The sequence below is a fragment of the Furipterus horrens genome, unplaced genomic scaffold (assembly GCF_987537825.1).
Source record: "Furipterus horrens unplaced genomic scaffold, mFurHor1.1.pri manual_scaffold_1, whole genome shotgun sequence".
NCBI lineage: Eukaryota > Metazoa > Chordata > Mammalia > Chiroptera > Furipteridae > Furipterus > Furipterus horrens.
The window spans coordinates 122,570,280-122,587,069 of NW_028327171.1; the positions used below are offsets into that span (position 1 = coordinate 122,570,280).

The following is a 16,790-nucleotide window of genomic DNA, read 5'->3' on the forward strand; positions in this document are numbered from 1 at the left end:
ATATTTCCTGTTGACAATTATTTGTAGTGAAATTGTATTCTGGCCATGGTTTTCTTTAGAAAGTCATTATCACGGGCTCAAAATGGCAAGGCCATCTTTTTTTATTATTGTTCCCAGGAAATGGCTTATAGCCATTAGACTACTTTCTGCACATGGGTTTCTCTTTTTCCCCCTTGCTCAGGAAGACAATTCTGGCTGCTTCAGTTGAAAAGCTTGACTGCATGATGGGTGGTCTCTGAAGAGTTATTGTTTTCCTGAGGGACTCAGAGCCCATGTAGGCGATCACCAGGAGGAACCCTAACAGGGAGCATAGAGTACATGGCCTGGCCTCTAAGAAAACAAGGCAGTTGTGGCTGGCCGTATGGGCAGTATACAGAGTCGTAGCTTGCCAGGACAGCCAGGGCACTAGGTCCTGGGGAAGATTCATAGGGCAGAGAGAGCAGTGTGCACTAGTTTGTGGCTGCCGAATACAGCACAATAGACACAAAAGAATTCATGTAAGCCCTTGTTACTCAAGAGTGTCTGCAGATCAACACCATCCATGTCACTTGGGAGCTTATTAGAAATGGAGTCTCAGGCCTCATCCCAGACCAATGAATCAGAGCCTGCGTGTGAACAAGATCTCTAAGTGACTCTCATGAACATAATAGTTAATGGTTCTAGAAGCACCACTGCTCTAACCTACATTCAAGGCTGCAGTCTTCAGACCACAGCGCGGACACTGCTCCCTCCAGGAAGCCTTCACAGCCCGTGGGCCCTGGGTGCTCCTTTCACATTCCCCTGCACTTTGCCACCTGGATCTTGCAGGTTTCCTTACTGGCCTGTGTTGTAGATCTGCATGTCTGCCCTTCCCCAGAGGTGAGCTCTAGCCCAGGTCATTCTGTGCTCACCTTGCAAGCTGCCTAGCTGAGAGCAAGCTCCAATCACAAGGCTCATCAAGCCAGTAAACAAATTAATGAGTGGACACGTGATTAGCATGACAGAAATAAAAGCCTGAAATTCACAGAAGGGTAGATGTTTATTTTTGCTGCTTCGTAGCTCTACAAGGTAAAAATGAGACTCTTTCAATGGCATACATTTTAACATCAACCTCTGATGTGGCATTTAGGATTCCCAGAGCACATTGGTTCAGGCACTTTTATACCCAGAGGTGCATAGAATTTCCCAGGCTCTAAGAGAGTGACTGGCTCTCTTGGGGACTACTTGGTGAGATAGGGAAGAGCAGCAGCAGACACAAGGTTAAGGCCAAGTCCACAGCCCTTCCTGCCTTCTATGAGCTGGTTATCCATTTGGCAGATTGGCAGGTCCTCTGTTGGATGTTTGTTCCTGCCACCCATCTTGTCATCCTTTCCCTCCCGAGAAGCACCTGCAGCAGGATATGGGTGGGAAGGGGAGGGTGCAGGTGCATAATGGACTTTGCTCTGTGTCAGCATCTTTGGTATAAGGAATAATCCCAAAGCCTGGGGAGGCTTAGAGAAGGAAGGCAGCCAATACTGACTGGGGCTGGCGATCCTGGATGGGTTCCAGCTTGGCCATGTTCTCGCTATTACCTGTCAGCAGGAAACTGCTGGGTCCTCATTTTGTCAGCAAGTGCTGAAACCTCTGCTTCACTTGCCTCCTTTGCAGAGAGCCTCTCTAAGGCCACTGCTGTCACTCCATCAGGGGCAATTTGGGAGACACGCGCCTGCCACTCAATATTGGAGCAGATGGAAAAATATCTGCAGGAAGCAACAGATTCGTGGCACTGCCTTCCCCACACCAGTCACTAGCCTAATGAGATATTCTTGCACTTGGCTTTTCTTTTTTTCTCTTTTCAGTAAAGGACCGTGATGTGCTCCACAGACATGGATTCATGGAGCCTCCCTGGGGAGGCAGGGGCATCCTCTCCCTCCAGCATGACCTGCTCAGACTTTGCTGACTGGACTCTCTTTGTTTACCCTAACACACCCGCCCTCTGGCCCAGGAGATCTAAGAAATTTGAGCATGACCCACAGTCCCCCGTTCAGTGTAGAGTTCAGTGTGCGTCTCACCAATGTCTTCCATCAGGATCTTAACCTCTTTGTGTTCAAGGTCCCTTTTTTTGTAGAAATGACAGATCACCTTGGTTCTGCCAGGAGCTGTGCAGGGAGTGGGGTGGGGTGTTGGGGCTCAGTGGGAAACAATTGTTTGTTCACAGGGGAAGTAAAAACAGTTTCAGTATGAATCAGGGAGGATGGCATGATTCAAGGGCACATGTCCTGTGGCCCTGGCTGTGGTCCAGCCTCTTACGCTTTGAGGCAGAATTTCAAGTTTGCAGCTTTGGTGGAAAAGACACTCCCAACTATTTGAAATGTAACCCTCCTTTAAGAGGAACTTGGACCAGTGTGGTTTTCTGGGTGCTCAGAAGGCAGGCGCTCTGCCCTGTGGCTGCAGAGGACATTTGAAGAGATCCCAGTGTTTTTCCACAGGGCCAACTTAATGAAGACAAGCTGTCTTTCAGCCCCCTGGGCAGCGCTGGAGAAAGGCTCACAGTGACTAAGTGCTCTGCCTTGTGATCCCTCCCCGTGGACTGTAAGAGGGTCTGCTCTAGGCCTCCTGAACATATTCACACTAATGATATAAAAGTGAGAAGGCACAGTGGTCAAAAGAACGGTCATCACCAACTTAAAGGAAGCAAAGAAATTACACTTGTTCTCAAGATGGGGTTCATTAGTGGCTCCGGGAAAAAGGTGACTTCACACTCCCACAGGAGGATCAATTTGCAGCCGCAGTGGTAACTTCTGACTTTAAGGAAAAAAAATCTCCCAGCTTAGGGAGGGTTAGGGGAGCAGCTTCAGCCCCAACCTCCCTCCCTATCACCCTGCCTCGTAAAAGAAGGGCCTTCAATTGGTTCCCAGGGCACAGGCACCAGGAACCCCTCCCCGCCCACCCACTCAAAGGTCGTTGGTCAGGGAAGGGACTGCACCTCCTTCTCACGAGTGACTCTTCAGCCTGGTGCCAGATGGAGTCAGGCTCGAGGCAGAGCTCCTGTCCTCCCTGCCACCTCAAAGCCCCAGCTCTGCAAAAGCCTTGGGAAAGTAGCAAAAGGGAAGTGGGAGGCACAAATGGATGACTCCACCAAATGACAAGCCCCTCGTTGCCTTTTCTATGCAAAAAGTGTGTATATCTCTGTGCAAATGCCACAATAATGGGAGTTGCTGTTCTCCTAACATCTGGCACTTGCTTTTAAATCTACAAGTTGAAATCTCAGGGATTCAACATTTTAGCTAAGTAAGTATAATTGCAAATCCTGTTACATATGAGAAACATATATGAACTTATATATCACACACGTGTGTCATTCTGAATATTAATACATTGGCATCCCAGGAATTCAGACCTCAAACCGCCAATATGTGCACAATTACACCATACTGCACAATCAAGAATAAAAGTCCTGACAGGCTCAGGGCACTGTCCTGCCTGTGTCTGGTTTCCAAAGCCATGGGCAAGTTCCTCATACATGGCTTGTCTTCTGGGTCGGGGCGTGGTCCACTGGCAGCGTGAACTTGACAGCACTGGCCTTCTCCCAGCCCCTCCGGATCTTGGAGAGTCTACGGCTTAAGCAGGGCAGGAAGAGCAGGACCTTGGCCAGGATGACAACGCAGGGCACCAACAGCGTAAGTGTGAAGGTGGGAGGCAGGTAGAACTTGTAGCGGCTCTCCTCGAAGGCACGGGTCCAGCCGTAGGCGAGCGTGTGCAGGGTGCTTAGCACTAAGGCCACAAAACCCAGAGTGGACTGCAGAAGAAAGAAGGCTGGGGTGAGGGCCAGGGGATGACGGACACAGTGATTCCACCACTGGCTCACTGCCTGCCTGGCAGAGGGGAAGGAAGGGGTGTAGCTTTAGCAGGGCTCTGGGTTCAAATTCCAGCCCTGTCACTCAGTCTGTGCATGGTCTTAGCACTACCTAAGTTCCCTGAGTCTCAGTTTCCCCAAAAGAAAAATAGGAATAATGCTTCTATCCTAAAGGTATATAAGGGTTGATTGATTCATGAGGATTCAATAGAATAACTTATTTGTACCTTTGGTGGCTGTGAGTGGACTTCATTTTATTTTATTTGACTTTAAACAATTTTTTATTTTTCAATTACAGCTGACATGCAATATTATATTAGTTTCAGGTGTACAACACAGGGACTAGACACTATACAACCCACTAAGTGATCACCCAGATAAATCCAACACTCACCCTACACCACACATAGTTACTACAATATTATTGACCACATTCCCTGTGCTGTACTTTACACCCCCATGACCATTCTGTAGCTGCCAATTTGTACTTACTTCCTAATCCCTTCACCTCTGTCACCCAGCCCTCAAACCCCTTCCCATCTTACCAGAGGACTTCAGATGTTCAAAGAAGTTTAAAAATATTATATTAGTTTTGTGATGTTTTAGTGTATATTAAACAAGTGTCTACCAGCATACCAAAATCTTCATTTCACAGATGATGTTTGGCGTAAGGCCAGATAAAAAAGGGAATTGGTTTTAAGTTGATTTAGAGGTAAATAAAAAGAAAAAATGTACTTGGCACCTGGACTGGGCATCAATAGTGGCTCACTGGGGCCTGAAGGCCAGGTGACCTGACACTGTATATAAAGCCCAGGACACCTCACAGATGCTCCTTGTGGGTGCTGGTCCCGCACTTCCTGCCTACACACAGAATCGTGAATACCAGGCAAAAATTATTCGCCCAGCCAGAAGGAGCTTAAAGACCATGCGGAGATCAAAATCTTTGCAAATCCTAACAAAACAGTTCAGGTCATGTCACAGCGGAGCACCCCACCCCTTAAGCCACATACAGGTCACTTCCAGCTAAGATTATCGAGTGCCTACAGACAGGACTTTCTGTGGAACCCATATGTGAGAATAGCTGGAAAGTGCTGCTCTGTAACTCCAGCCTTGGGAACCTTTTGCATGTCAGGTTTCTCCTTCTTTTCTTTTTTTAACTGAAAGGTTTATTTGCTCAGTACACCAAATAGGATGCACCCACTGTCATGACAAATATACAGAAATATGCAGGTCAAAATAAAACAGTAATTTAGTTTAAATGAAGGGAAATCTCTTTAAATGACAACATACTCCAAGAAGAATCTTTTCTTCAGTTAAATTAATTATATATTTCAACAAAATAAAGGATAGGAATTAAGTGGAAGTTAGCTTGTGATTTTTTCTTAAAGATAAAACCCCTACTCTATTAATCCATGCCAGTTAAACACTCTAACTAAAATTTCCAAGTAAGTGCAAAAGAAGATGAAGGGGTTAGTTACATTTTTTGCTTGAAGAGCCCGGAGGAAAAGGGTTACAGCAAGTACAGCAGGCAAACAGTCAGGGCTGTCTGATCTAGAGCCGCACTAATTTCAGTCTATGCTCGCCGCTGTGCTCAGTGCTCATTATTACAAGCATAGCACATTTTGGTCCATGATATAATTTAATGTCAAGACAGATCCCAGTTTGTTACAGATACATATAGATTACTGTTCCTTGTTTTGTTTCTCTCTATGTATATGTATGTATTTTATATATATTTAAAAAGCTAGTATACTGCTACATACAAAGGTTTCTCATAGACTACAAATGACGCATTCTAGACTCTACCGCTGATGCTGGTCTTGACTGGTGCTGTGATCCCGGGGGCGAGTCACTCGGCCTCAGTGAGAAGTGGTTCCAAACTGAAGTCAGAGATGTAGGAGCAGCACTGTGTGGACCAGCATTCTTCAGACCCCAGATGAGGCAGGCAGATGGAGAGGAAAGCGCCCCAAGGGGTAGGGTTTTATGGGGGCAGGGAGAAGAGGCATGGGCAAGTCTGACTGACTCTGTAAGCACCAAGCCTCGAGGAGCCACGGAGACATTTGGGGCAGGAGAGACCTGTGTTTATTACATAATGAATGAAAATAGCAGTGATCCATCAAGCAGTGAACACATGTGTATTTTCTCCAAGGACACAATGCAAAGGTTTCATTCAGGGTCCTCCTGTTTATAGGACATTTTTGAGTTTTCCAGAGAAGCTGCAATTGGGCCTCTTGGATTTCCTTCCAGCCCAGCTTCTGTCAGCATTGTTCCAGGGGTTCAGCTGAGAGACGCTGTCTTGTTTGTGCTCCCCTCGGAACATATGTCTAAGTGGGTTTGATTCTGCGACCATGCCTCATGCTCCCTCCTCCCTAGTGTTGGGGGAGCTTTGCTGATACCTGCTCCAGTACAAATACCAGGACAGTGAACTGTGTTAAGTGGAGGAACATGCTTTGGAAGAATTCCTTATAATGCTTTTACTAAATATAATAATAACAAACATTTTCTAATGGCTATTTGCTATGTGTTCATAGACAGGTTCCCAAGTGCAACATTTCTGACTCTAAATAAAATACTAGCTTCCAAAGATCCCCAATCTCTACACTTCCTAGCCCTCTCTGGCCATTCTTGGCTTTGTGACCACATTAAGGATCTTTTTACCCCATCCTTAACAACCTCCTGGCTCAACATGGTTGGTTCTGTGCCACTACTCAATTACTTCATATGTCATATTAAAATGGTCAGCCCCCAAATTGAGATCTCCTTGACTGTGAGTCACATGTAGTCAAATTCTTGTCACTTCCAGAAAAATCTATCAAAAATTCCAAGTCTTCCAGAAAGCTGTGAACAACAACAACCTTTTCTAGGTTCTGATTCATTGATATGGAAGAAGACTGGGCTTCCCAGCTCTGAGAAGATATTTGCAAATCATGTATCTGTTAAGGGATTAATATCCAGAATATGCAGAGATCTCTTAAACTCAACAAGAAAGAAAGTGAACAGCCGAATTCAAAAACAGGCAAAGGAATTGCATAGAAATTTCTCCAAAGAAGATATATGAATGCCCAATAGCACATGAAGAGATGTTCATCACCGCTAATCATTAGGAAAAGGCAAGTCAAAACCACAATGAGGTACCCACTAGGATGGCTACCATAAAAAACAAACAAACAAACAAAAAAACAAACCCAAAACCAACAACAGAAAATTACAAGTGATGGTGAGGATGTGGAGAAATTGGAAACAAGTGCACTGTTAGTGGGAATGTAAAATGGTGCAACCACTGTGGAAAGCAGTATGGCAGTTCCTCAAATAATAAAAACAGATTACCACGTGACCCAGCAATTCCACTTCCGGGTAGATATCCAAAAGATTAAAAGCAAGGCCTTAAGAGATATGTGTATACCCATGTTCATAGCAGCATTAGTCACAGTAGCTAAAATATAGAAGTGCCCATTGACAGATGGATAAACAAAGCCTCCTCTTGTGGATTTATGGGGTTTGCTGAGATGAGATGGTTGGAAAGTGCCTGTTATCCCTGAGAGTTTATCATAATTTGAGACTGTGGTTTTCAACTCCGGCTATACATTAAAATCACCTGAGAAGGTTGGGAAAAATATTAATGCCCAAGGCTCAGGCATCAGAGGCTTCTAGAAGTTTAGTGATGATGCCAATGTGCTGCCAGGACAAAGAACCACTAATTTAGAAGATTCTCATCATGAAGGCCCCTTTAGCTTCAGGATAAGTCCTCACAGCCCCTCTGCTCAAGTCATTAGTTGGGGTGAAGCTGGACCTATCTGCTTCTTTGCTGAAGACCCAATGATATGCCTCCACTCTGCATCCTGGGACTTCCCAGATGCTGCAGCAATAAAAACCCACCCAGGCCTGGGAGCCTAGCCCTGGTGGCCCTAGTGAGGCCTTAGCACCTCCCTCAGTGACATGCTCTGGAACCACCGTCCCCAGCACCTAAGTGGAAAATGGATTGTGCTGGGCATGTGGGACATGCACAAGGAGTAATGGAGATGCTGCTCCCGTTCAGACATCCTCATCCTTTTGCCACCTCAAATCCCACAGTGAGAAATGGCAGGAAGCCCCATCTGGGGGCAATGGTTCACAAACAGTGCTGACAGCCAAAGGCCAGACAGCAACAAAAGGCCTTGTGACTTTCTAGTCCCAACGAAAACCTGTATGATTCCAACAAGTTTGTTTCCCTAAACTCCCTCTCCTTAGGAACAATTTAAAAATCCCAGAACAGTCAAAGGAGGCCAAAAGAAAGAGAGGCATTGTCATAGGGCAATTAATACCCACACCACACAATCTAGGGTCATTAAAAAAAATTATGTTACATATTATATAATTTTTTATTTTTATTTTTAAATTATAGTTTACTTTCAATATTATTGTGTATTAGTTTCAGGCATACAGCACTGGGGTTAGACAATCATATACTTAACAAAGTGGTCCTCCCAATATTTCCAGTACCCACCTGGCACCACACAGAGTTATTACAATATTACTGACTATATTCCCTATGCTGTACTTCACATCTCAGAAATTATTTTGTAACTACCAATTTGTAGTTCTTAATGCTGTCACCATTTTTACCCAGTTCCCCAACCCCCCAACCCTCTGGCAACCACCAGTCTACCCTCTATGTCTATGAGTCTGTTTTAATTTTGTTTGTTTGTTCTTTAGATTCCATATGTAAGTGAAATCATATGGAATTTGTCTCTCTAATTTATTTCATGTGAGGATGTGGAGAAAAGGGAACCCTCATGCACTATTGGTGGGAATGCAGACTGGTGCAACCACTGTGGAAAACAGTACAGAGATTCTGTAACAAATTTAAAATGAACCTAAGTTATGACCTAGAAATTCCACTTCTGAGTATTTACCTGAAGAAACCCAAAACACTAACTCAAAAGAATATATGCACCCCTATGTTCACTGAAGTGTTATTTACAATAGCCAAGCTATGGAAGAAACCCAAATGCCCATCAATAGACAAGTGGATCAAAAAGCTGTTGTACATACATGCTATGGAATATTACTCAGTCATAAAAAAGAATAAAGTCTTACTATATATTACAGCATAGATGGACCTAGAGAGTGTTAGGTACATTTTTATTATACATAAGCTTGTTAGCAAAAAGCAGCAGCCAGGTGGTTGGGTGGTTCCTACTGGTGGTCAATTACTGTGGCATCAAGGGGATTTGGACAACTGCTCCCGCAGCTGGGTTGGAGCTAGTCTCTGCCATTATTTCTGGCCAGTGGCTGGAGTGGGTGAGGCCATACTAAGTTCCTCTATATGTGGTGCTAAGAGCTGAACCCTAATTTCTCTGACCAGGTGAGCTGCACCTACTTGGGTATTTTGCAATCTAATAATTATTTTCTTTCTCTTTTTAAAATTTTACTTTTCAATTACAGTTGATGTTCAATATTATTTTATTTTAGTTTCGGGTGTAGCATAGTGGCTAGACAATTATATAATTTGCAAACCGATCTCACTGATATTTCATGTACCTATCTGGCACCATACATAGTTATTACAATATTATTGACTATGTTTCCTGTGCTGTACTTTATATCCAGTGACTATTTTGTACTACCAGTTATTTTTACTTCCTAATCTCCTCATCATTTTCACCCAGTCTCCCAATGCCCCACCACGCTGGCCACCATCAATGTGCCTTCTGCGTCTACGAGTCTGTTTCTGTTCTGCTTAGATTCCACATTTAAATGAAATCATATGGTATTTGTCATTCTCTGACTTACTTCACTTAGCATAATACACTCTAGATCCATCCATGTTGTAAATGGTAAGATTTCATTCATTTTTAAGACCCTGTAATAGTCCATTGTATACATGTACCAAAACTTTTTTATCCATGATCATCACTTGGGTTACACTTCCATATATTGGCTACTGTAAACAATGCTGCAATGAACACTGAGCTACCTGGCCAGGTCCCTCACTGTGGTTTTAATCTGCATTTCTCTGATGATTAGTGACAGAGCATCTTTTCATATGTCTATTGGCCACCTGTATGTCCTCTTCAGAAAGTGTCTATTCAGGTCCTCAGCCCATTTTTACATTGTGTTATTTGTTTTTTGGTGTTGAGATGTATGAATTTGTTATAAATTGTGGACAGTAACCACTTATCAGATGTATCATTGGTGAATACATTCTCCTATTGAGTGGCTTGTTTTTTCATTTTGTTGATGATTTCCTTTGCTGTGCAAAAATTTTTTAGTTTGATGTAGTCCCACTTAAAATTTTTTTCTTTTTTTTTCCTGGCCCGAGGACATATATCAGAATAAAAATTGCTGCCCTGGCTGGCATATATAGCCTTTAGTATGTTGAGGTGTGTTCCCTCTATTCCCACTTTGGTGAGAGTTTTAATCATAAATGGATATTTGATTTTGTCTAATACTTTTTCTGCAACTGTTGATATGATCATATGATTTTTATCCTTCACTTTATCGTAGTCCCTCTCTATATCGCTGTTCACTTATCATGGCCTCAGTGTATCGTGGGGTTTTAAAAAATATTATATTTAATTATTTATTGCGGCTTTTTCGCTATGTTGTGGGATTTTGCGGTACTGTATACATGTTGTTAAAGTTATGTAGGTTTAAGATTTTAGAATATGTTTAAGAACATAAGTAGTGTTTATAAAGTGTGGAAAAGGTTAATAAGGGAGTAGGAAAGGTTAATAAGGGACTGGGAACGGTTTATAAGTGTGTGGGAAGGGTTTATAAAGCCTTAAAAATATGTAAATACTAAAATAAATGTAAAGTTCTTACTTTGTGGATTTTCACCTATTGGGGGGTGGTGGTGGTCTAGAACATAATACCTGCAATAAGTGAGGGAATACTGTGTTTATGTGGTGTATCACATTCGTTGATTTGCAAATACTGAAACAACCTTGCATCCCATGATTAAATTCCACTTGCTCATGGTGTATGATCTTTGTAATGTATTGCTGAATTCAATTTGCTAATGTTTTGTTGAGAATTTTTGCATCTAAGTTAATCAGGTATACTGGCCTACAATTTTCCTTTTTAAAAATGTAATACCTTTGTCTTGTTTTGGAATCAGGATAATGGTGGCCCTGTTAAATGAGTTTCTCTTGAATTTTTTGGAATAGTTTGAGAAGGACAGGTGTTAATTCTTCTTTGAATGTTTGGTAAAATTCACCAGTGAAGTCATCCAGTCCAGCACATTTGCCTGTTGAGAGGTTTTGGATTACTGATTTGATTTTGTTGGCTGTAATTAGTCTGTTCAGATTTTCTGTTTCTTCTTGATACAGTCTTAGAAGATTACATATTTTCAGGAATTTATCCATATCTTCCAGATTGTCCAATTTGCTGTCATATAATTATTTATAGTACTTTTATATACTCTTCTGTATTTTTGTGGTTTCAGTTGTCACTTCTTTTTCATTTCTGACTTTATTTATTTATTTGGGTCCTCTCTCCTTTATTCTTGGTGAGTCTAGTTAAAGGTTTATCTTTTCAAAGAACCAGCTCTTGGTTTCATTGATCTTTTGTATTTTTTTAGGCTCTATTTTGTTTATTTCTGCTCTGATGTTCATTATTTCCTTCCTTCTACTCACTTTGGGCTTTGTTTGTTTTTCTTTTTCAAGTTCCTTTAAGTGTAAAGTTAGATTCTTTATTTGATATTTTTCTTGTTTTTTTCTGAGATAGACTTGTAATGCTATGAATTTTACTCTTAGGACTGCTTTCACTGTGTCCCATAGATTTTCAGTTATTGTGTTCTCATTTTCATTTGTTTCAAGACAGCTTTTGATTTCTTCCTTGATCTCATTGTTAACCCATTCATTGTTTAGTAACATGTTATTTAGCCTCATGACTTTGTGTGCTTTTCAGTTTTATACTTGTGATTGATTTCTAGCTTTGTTAACACTGTGGTCAGAGAAGATGCCTGATATGATTTCAAACTTCTTAAATTTATTGATACTTGTTTTGTATCCTAATTTGTGGTCTGTCCCCATGATGCAGATGTTGTTAAACTTGAGGCTGTCCCACAGGTCCCTTAAATTATCCTCATTTTTAAAATTATTTTTTCTTTTGCTGTTCTGATTGGGTGTTTTCTGCTACCTTGTCTTCCAAATTGCTGATTCAATCCTTTGCTTCATTTAATCCATTGTTGATTCTTTCTAGTGTATTCTTTATTTCAGTTTTTGAATTATTCATTTCTGACTGGTTCTTTTTGAGGGGAGGGGGGTTTCTATGTCCTTTTTATGTTTGCTCTTTGTTGATGTTCTCACTAAGTTCCTTGAGCATCCTTATAACCAGCATTTTGAACTCTGTATCTGGTAGATTGCTTGCCTCCATTTTGTTTAGTTTTTTTTCTCGAGTTTTGTCATCTTTCATTTGGGCCATGTTTATTTGTCTCCTCATTTTGGCTGCCTCTTTATGTTTTTTTCTATGTAATAGGAATAGGCAGATCTGCTACATCTCCCAGTCTTGGCATGGTAGCCTTATGTAGTAGGTGTCCTGTAGGATCCAGTGGTGTAGTCTTCCTGATCCCCTGAGCTGGGCACTCCGGGAGTCTCCCTTGTGTGTGTTATGTGTGCTCTCCTGTTGTAGCTGAACCTTGATTGCTGTTAGCATATCTGTAGGTGGGTTTGACCCTCAGGTTGGTGGGCTGTGAGGATAGGCCATGATCGCAGTGTATGAGCTACCATGCAGGAGCTGACCCGATGAAGTGCAATTTGCCCCTGTAGGGTCTGGTGCCTGCTGAGATCTCCCTCTGGGTGTGCCGCTTGTGGAACAATTGGGCGGTGCTTTGATATGGTCTGAGGCCAGCCACCAGGTGTGTTGGTGCTGGAGCCTTTTGGGAGGGCCTAGCGTGAGTCTGAGACCCCTCACTGCTTAGTGGGGACCTTTGCAGCTGAGACATCCCTTCGGGTTCTCAACTGGCACACATGGGTGTGGGGCCAACCTGTGTCATGTCTCCACCCCTCCTACCAGTCTCAATATGGCTTCTTTGTATCTTTAGTTATACGACTTCTGTTCAGCCAGTCTTCAGATGGTTCTTCAGGCTGACTGTTACAATTTAATTGTAATTTTGATGGGATCATGAGATGGGGTCATGCAGCTCCTACCTACTCCACCACCTTTGATCCTGTCCTGCAATCTAATGATGTTTAACTGGCTTAATTAGGAGCAGTTAGCACGGCCCAAACCAAAATCAAAATAATACCACTCCACCCAAACAAATAAAAACCAGAATTGAATACTTTGAAAGCAGCCATGGAAACAAAAAGATAAATGTAAGCACAAGTCCCCTCTATGGAATTAACGTATTGTTTTGATGGCTTTTAACTAAATAAGTCAGTAAAAACTCAGGGGTCAGATGAGGCCCATTGATAACCATGGCATCTCCAGAGCCAGTTTATAAGCCCCAGTGACATGCTGCAGACAAGTGTGCCAGGGGAAGGAAATGGGATTTAAATTGCTCCTTGCTGGCAGTGCTAACTTTATGGAAGATGGCAGCTTACCTCAGAAATCATACAGCCACTACTGGGCCATGTGATTTTTACATATCCTCAACTCAAATCCTGGAGATGACCACAGGGGGTGGACACAAACAGAAGTGAGGATACAGATGCTCTGAGAGACCAAAAAACTGCCTAATGGTGCAGGGATGGAGAGTGATGATCTTGGGACTGAAACTCAGGTCTGTTGACTGCAAACCTGTGTTCCCCCAGAGTTTGCCACACAATGACTGCATCGTACACACCTATGAGTCACCCAAGGAGCTGGGAAAAACCTACTTCCAGAGCAATCCCAAGCCCCCCAACCAGGCATATGAGTCCATAGGTCAAGAGAACTATGTGACTTCAAACATTTTTGATGGTGGCTCAGAGTAAGAATCACATTTGGCACTACTGCCCAGTACGTTCCAGGCATAGCACATATGTATATATAACATCTAAAGCAACATAATTTAAAAAATATTTATCCTTACAACATGCTAAGCATTATGATGTTTTCTTTCCCATTCTACTCTATTTCATGTTTTAAAAAGCTGGCTGTGAGCACTAAATTGATTTCATGACCACCAACGAGTATCAATCACAGTTTGCAAACAGTGACGTGGACCATTCTCACCCTGGGGCTGGAGTTCCCTGGTCTCTCTCTTGCTGCCTCCTGGTAACTCAGAAATAACTGACTGGCAGCTTAGTCAGGGGTAATGGAAATGTGGCCACATGTCCTAAGCATAAGAGCAAAATACTTTTTATCTTTCTTTCACACATAATCTCTCACAGCGGCTCACAGCATCTTTGTAGGGCACTAACTCCATTTTACAAGAGGCTCAGGAGTAGATGAGATCCGTCTGTGGTTACAAAGCCAGGCCCAGGCCCCAGGGCTCTCAGACCCTCCACCCATCAGCACTCCTGGGGGACACACAGAGTATTTGTCTTTGTGGACAGAATGCAGGCAATTGATTTCCAGAGTAAAGCCCTGCCTTTCTCCCATCTCCCGGCCTGCCAAACCTCTGCTCTTGCAGTGGCAGGACTTTCATATTTGCCTTTTCAGCTCTTCAATATGTAAAGCAGAGTGTGGCTGCTGAAGTCCCAGTCAGCTTGGCTAAGAAAACAAATCCTCTGGCTTTCCCAGGCAGCCAGAGAGCCTGGCTTGTAATCTGTGGCTGCTTAAGTGAGCAACTTTCTGGTGAGATGGACAACGTGCAGTCTGTATAATTGTGGATAAACCATGCACCCTGGGATACTCCAGGCAGAAACAGGAAAATCTTAGATTTGGGTGTGCGACACATGAGGATTAGTGGCCAAGAAATACAATTCTCTTTGCCTCTTCTAATGCTGGCATGTGTCAGCCCTGAGCACTTGTCCAGGGACCTTCCCGAATGAGCAAAGCCAGTGAGATTCAGAAACAGACACACTTAAAAAAACAAGCAACACAGTTCTGTTGTACTCTAAGGCAGCGGTTCTCAACCTGTGGGTCGCAACCCCTTTGGGGGTCGAACGACCCTTTCATAGGGGTCGCTTAGGACCATTGGAAAACACATATATAATTACATATTGTTTTTGTGATTAATCACTATGCTTTAATTATGTTCAATTTGTAACAATGAAAATACATCCTGCATATCAGATATTTACATTACGATTCATAACAGTAGCAAAATTACAGTTATGAAGTAGCAACGAAAATAATTTTATGGTTGGGGGTCACCACAACATGAGGAACTGTATTAAAGGGTTGCAGCATTAGGAAGGTTGAGAACCACTGCTCTGAGGTATGTAAGTGGTCCCAATCAGGGACAATTAATTTGGATTACATAAGAGCACTACACCGTCCATGTTCCCCTTTGAATCCTGTACTCTGTCTTCGCTGCAAAGAGAAGATTGCAACAGATTTTTTGTTGACAGTGGGGGTGGCTATGATAACTGTTCTCTTCCCTGATAAGATAGCAGGGGCAGAATCCAGTGCTAGTCAGCACCCACCCATGGGAGGGCATGAGTTAATCCACCAGCACTGGGGAGCTGACCCCATAATCTGTATTGGAACAATGGCAGATGCCAAAGAAATGTAGAAAAGTCCATCCCGATTGTCCTTATAATTGAAATGTAGCTATGCCTGTTTTGTTCCCTGTCACATCTCAGGCCTAGCACTATGGCTGGCATGCAGTAAGTGCTCAGTAAAGTTATTGAATGAATAAATGCATGAAGAACCTTTTGTCACTAGCAGTATTCCCAAAGCATATTCTGTGGAATGCAGAGAATGCTAATGCTCAAAGAAGTCTGGTTAACAAGGTTTGTTGTTGAAGACAAAAGTGCATTGTGTCTCTCTCTCGGGAAACAAACTTTTTCTCAAATCCATTTGCCTACAGACCTCCTTTCCTCTGGATTCTTCACAGGAATGGTGTCATGTGGAAATGTTGTGTTTCAGCCCCTATGAACTGGTGATTCCAGGGCTCACCTCCCTCGTGTACTGTCCAAAGCAGGGGTGACAGGGAACAATAGGGCCAGGGGTCGCCGAGGCTTGCTCCCTGGCTCACGGACTCCCAGATAGATCAGTGAGATGTCCAATGACTGCCCGTCATGAGATTTTGTTTGGGAAGCTCAAAAACTGTACAAATTGATAATTGTTTAACCCAGGGTTCAGTCTTCTGTTGTCTTAATTTTTTTGGCATGTTTATATCTGGCTTCCAAGGTTCCAGGAAGATGAGCTTGTCCCAGGCAGCCCCTTTATGGGAGACCCAGAAGGGTCCTCAGGACCTGGAAACCCCTGGCATCTGCCCTAGCAGTGCTGTTGTACGGATGGATCATCACCACAGGCAGTTTGCAAAGGGGAGGCACTGGCCCACGAGAGGTTAGGCGAGGCTAGGCTGTGGCTCACTAACAGAGGCAGACCTACTTTACCTGAATGAAGCTGAACTCCCTCCAGTTGAGCGAGTTGGCAATGGATGGCAGTGAGGTAACAGCCAGTAGGGACAGCACGCCGAGGGCCAGCACTCCCAGGGAGAGATATATCTCCATCCGCCAAACATTTTCCTCAACCCAGAGGTGACTCTTGTTGGTCAAGACCTGATATGGATGGAAGGAAAATCATGAAGTGGTTGGTACTCTGGGATACGGACAAGCGAATACTTTCAGATGTAAGACACAGAGTAATGACTAATATTTCTACCACATGTAGCACATGCCTGGCTCTGTTCCAAGCTCTTTTCAGGTATCAGATCATCTAATCCTCACCCCACAAGGTAGAGGCCCCTCTTATGCCTGTTTTACAGAACAGGGAAAGAGGCAAAAAGATGAAGTACCTTTCCCATGGTCACACCCAGCTGGGAGAAGGCAGAGCTTGGATCAGGACCTAGGCAGTCCAGCTCCAATGGCATGGGCTCCCTCCCTGTGGCTTTCACAGATCTATCTGGGGCCAGTCAACCAGACAGGTTACCAGAGCTGGGTAAGAGTCAGAGAAT

At 43.3% G+C, this 16,790-nt stretch overlaps 1 protein-coding gene across 1 annotated transcript in view; it reads right to left on the reverse strand.

Annotated features, from left to right (window-relative positions):
* Nucleotides 1–999: 999 nt before the first annotated feature.
* The window catches only part of STEAP3 (STEAP3 metalloreductase), a 56,930-nt gene continuing 41,139 nt past the window's right edge, over nucleotides 1,000–16,790 (reverse strand). Inside the window, exons 4-5 of the mRNA XM_090279372.1 lie at nucleotides 16,231–16,395; nucleotides 1,000–3,757 (exon numbers count right to left, since the gene is read on the reverse strand). Coding sequence (XP_090135498.1) covers nucleotides 3,476–3,757; nucleotides 16,231–16,395 — 447 coding nt within the window. The 3' untranslated portion in view covers nucleotides 1,000–3,475. The remainder of the gene's footprint in view (nucleotides 3,758–16,230; nucleotides 16,396–16,790) is intronic.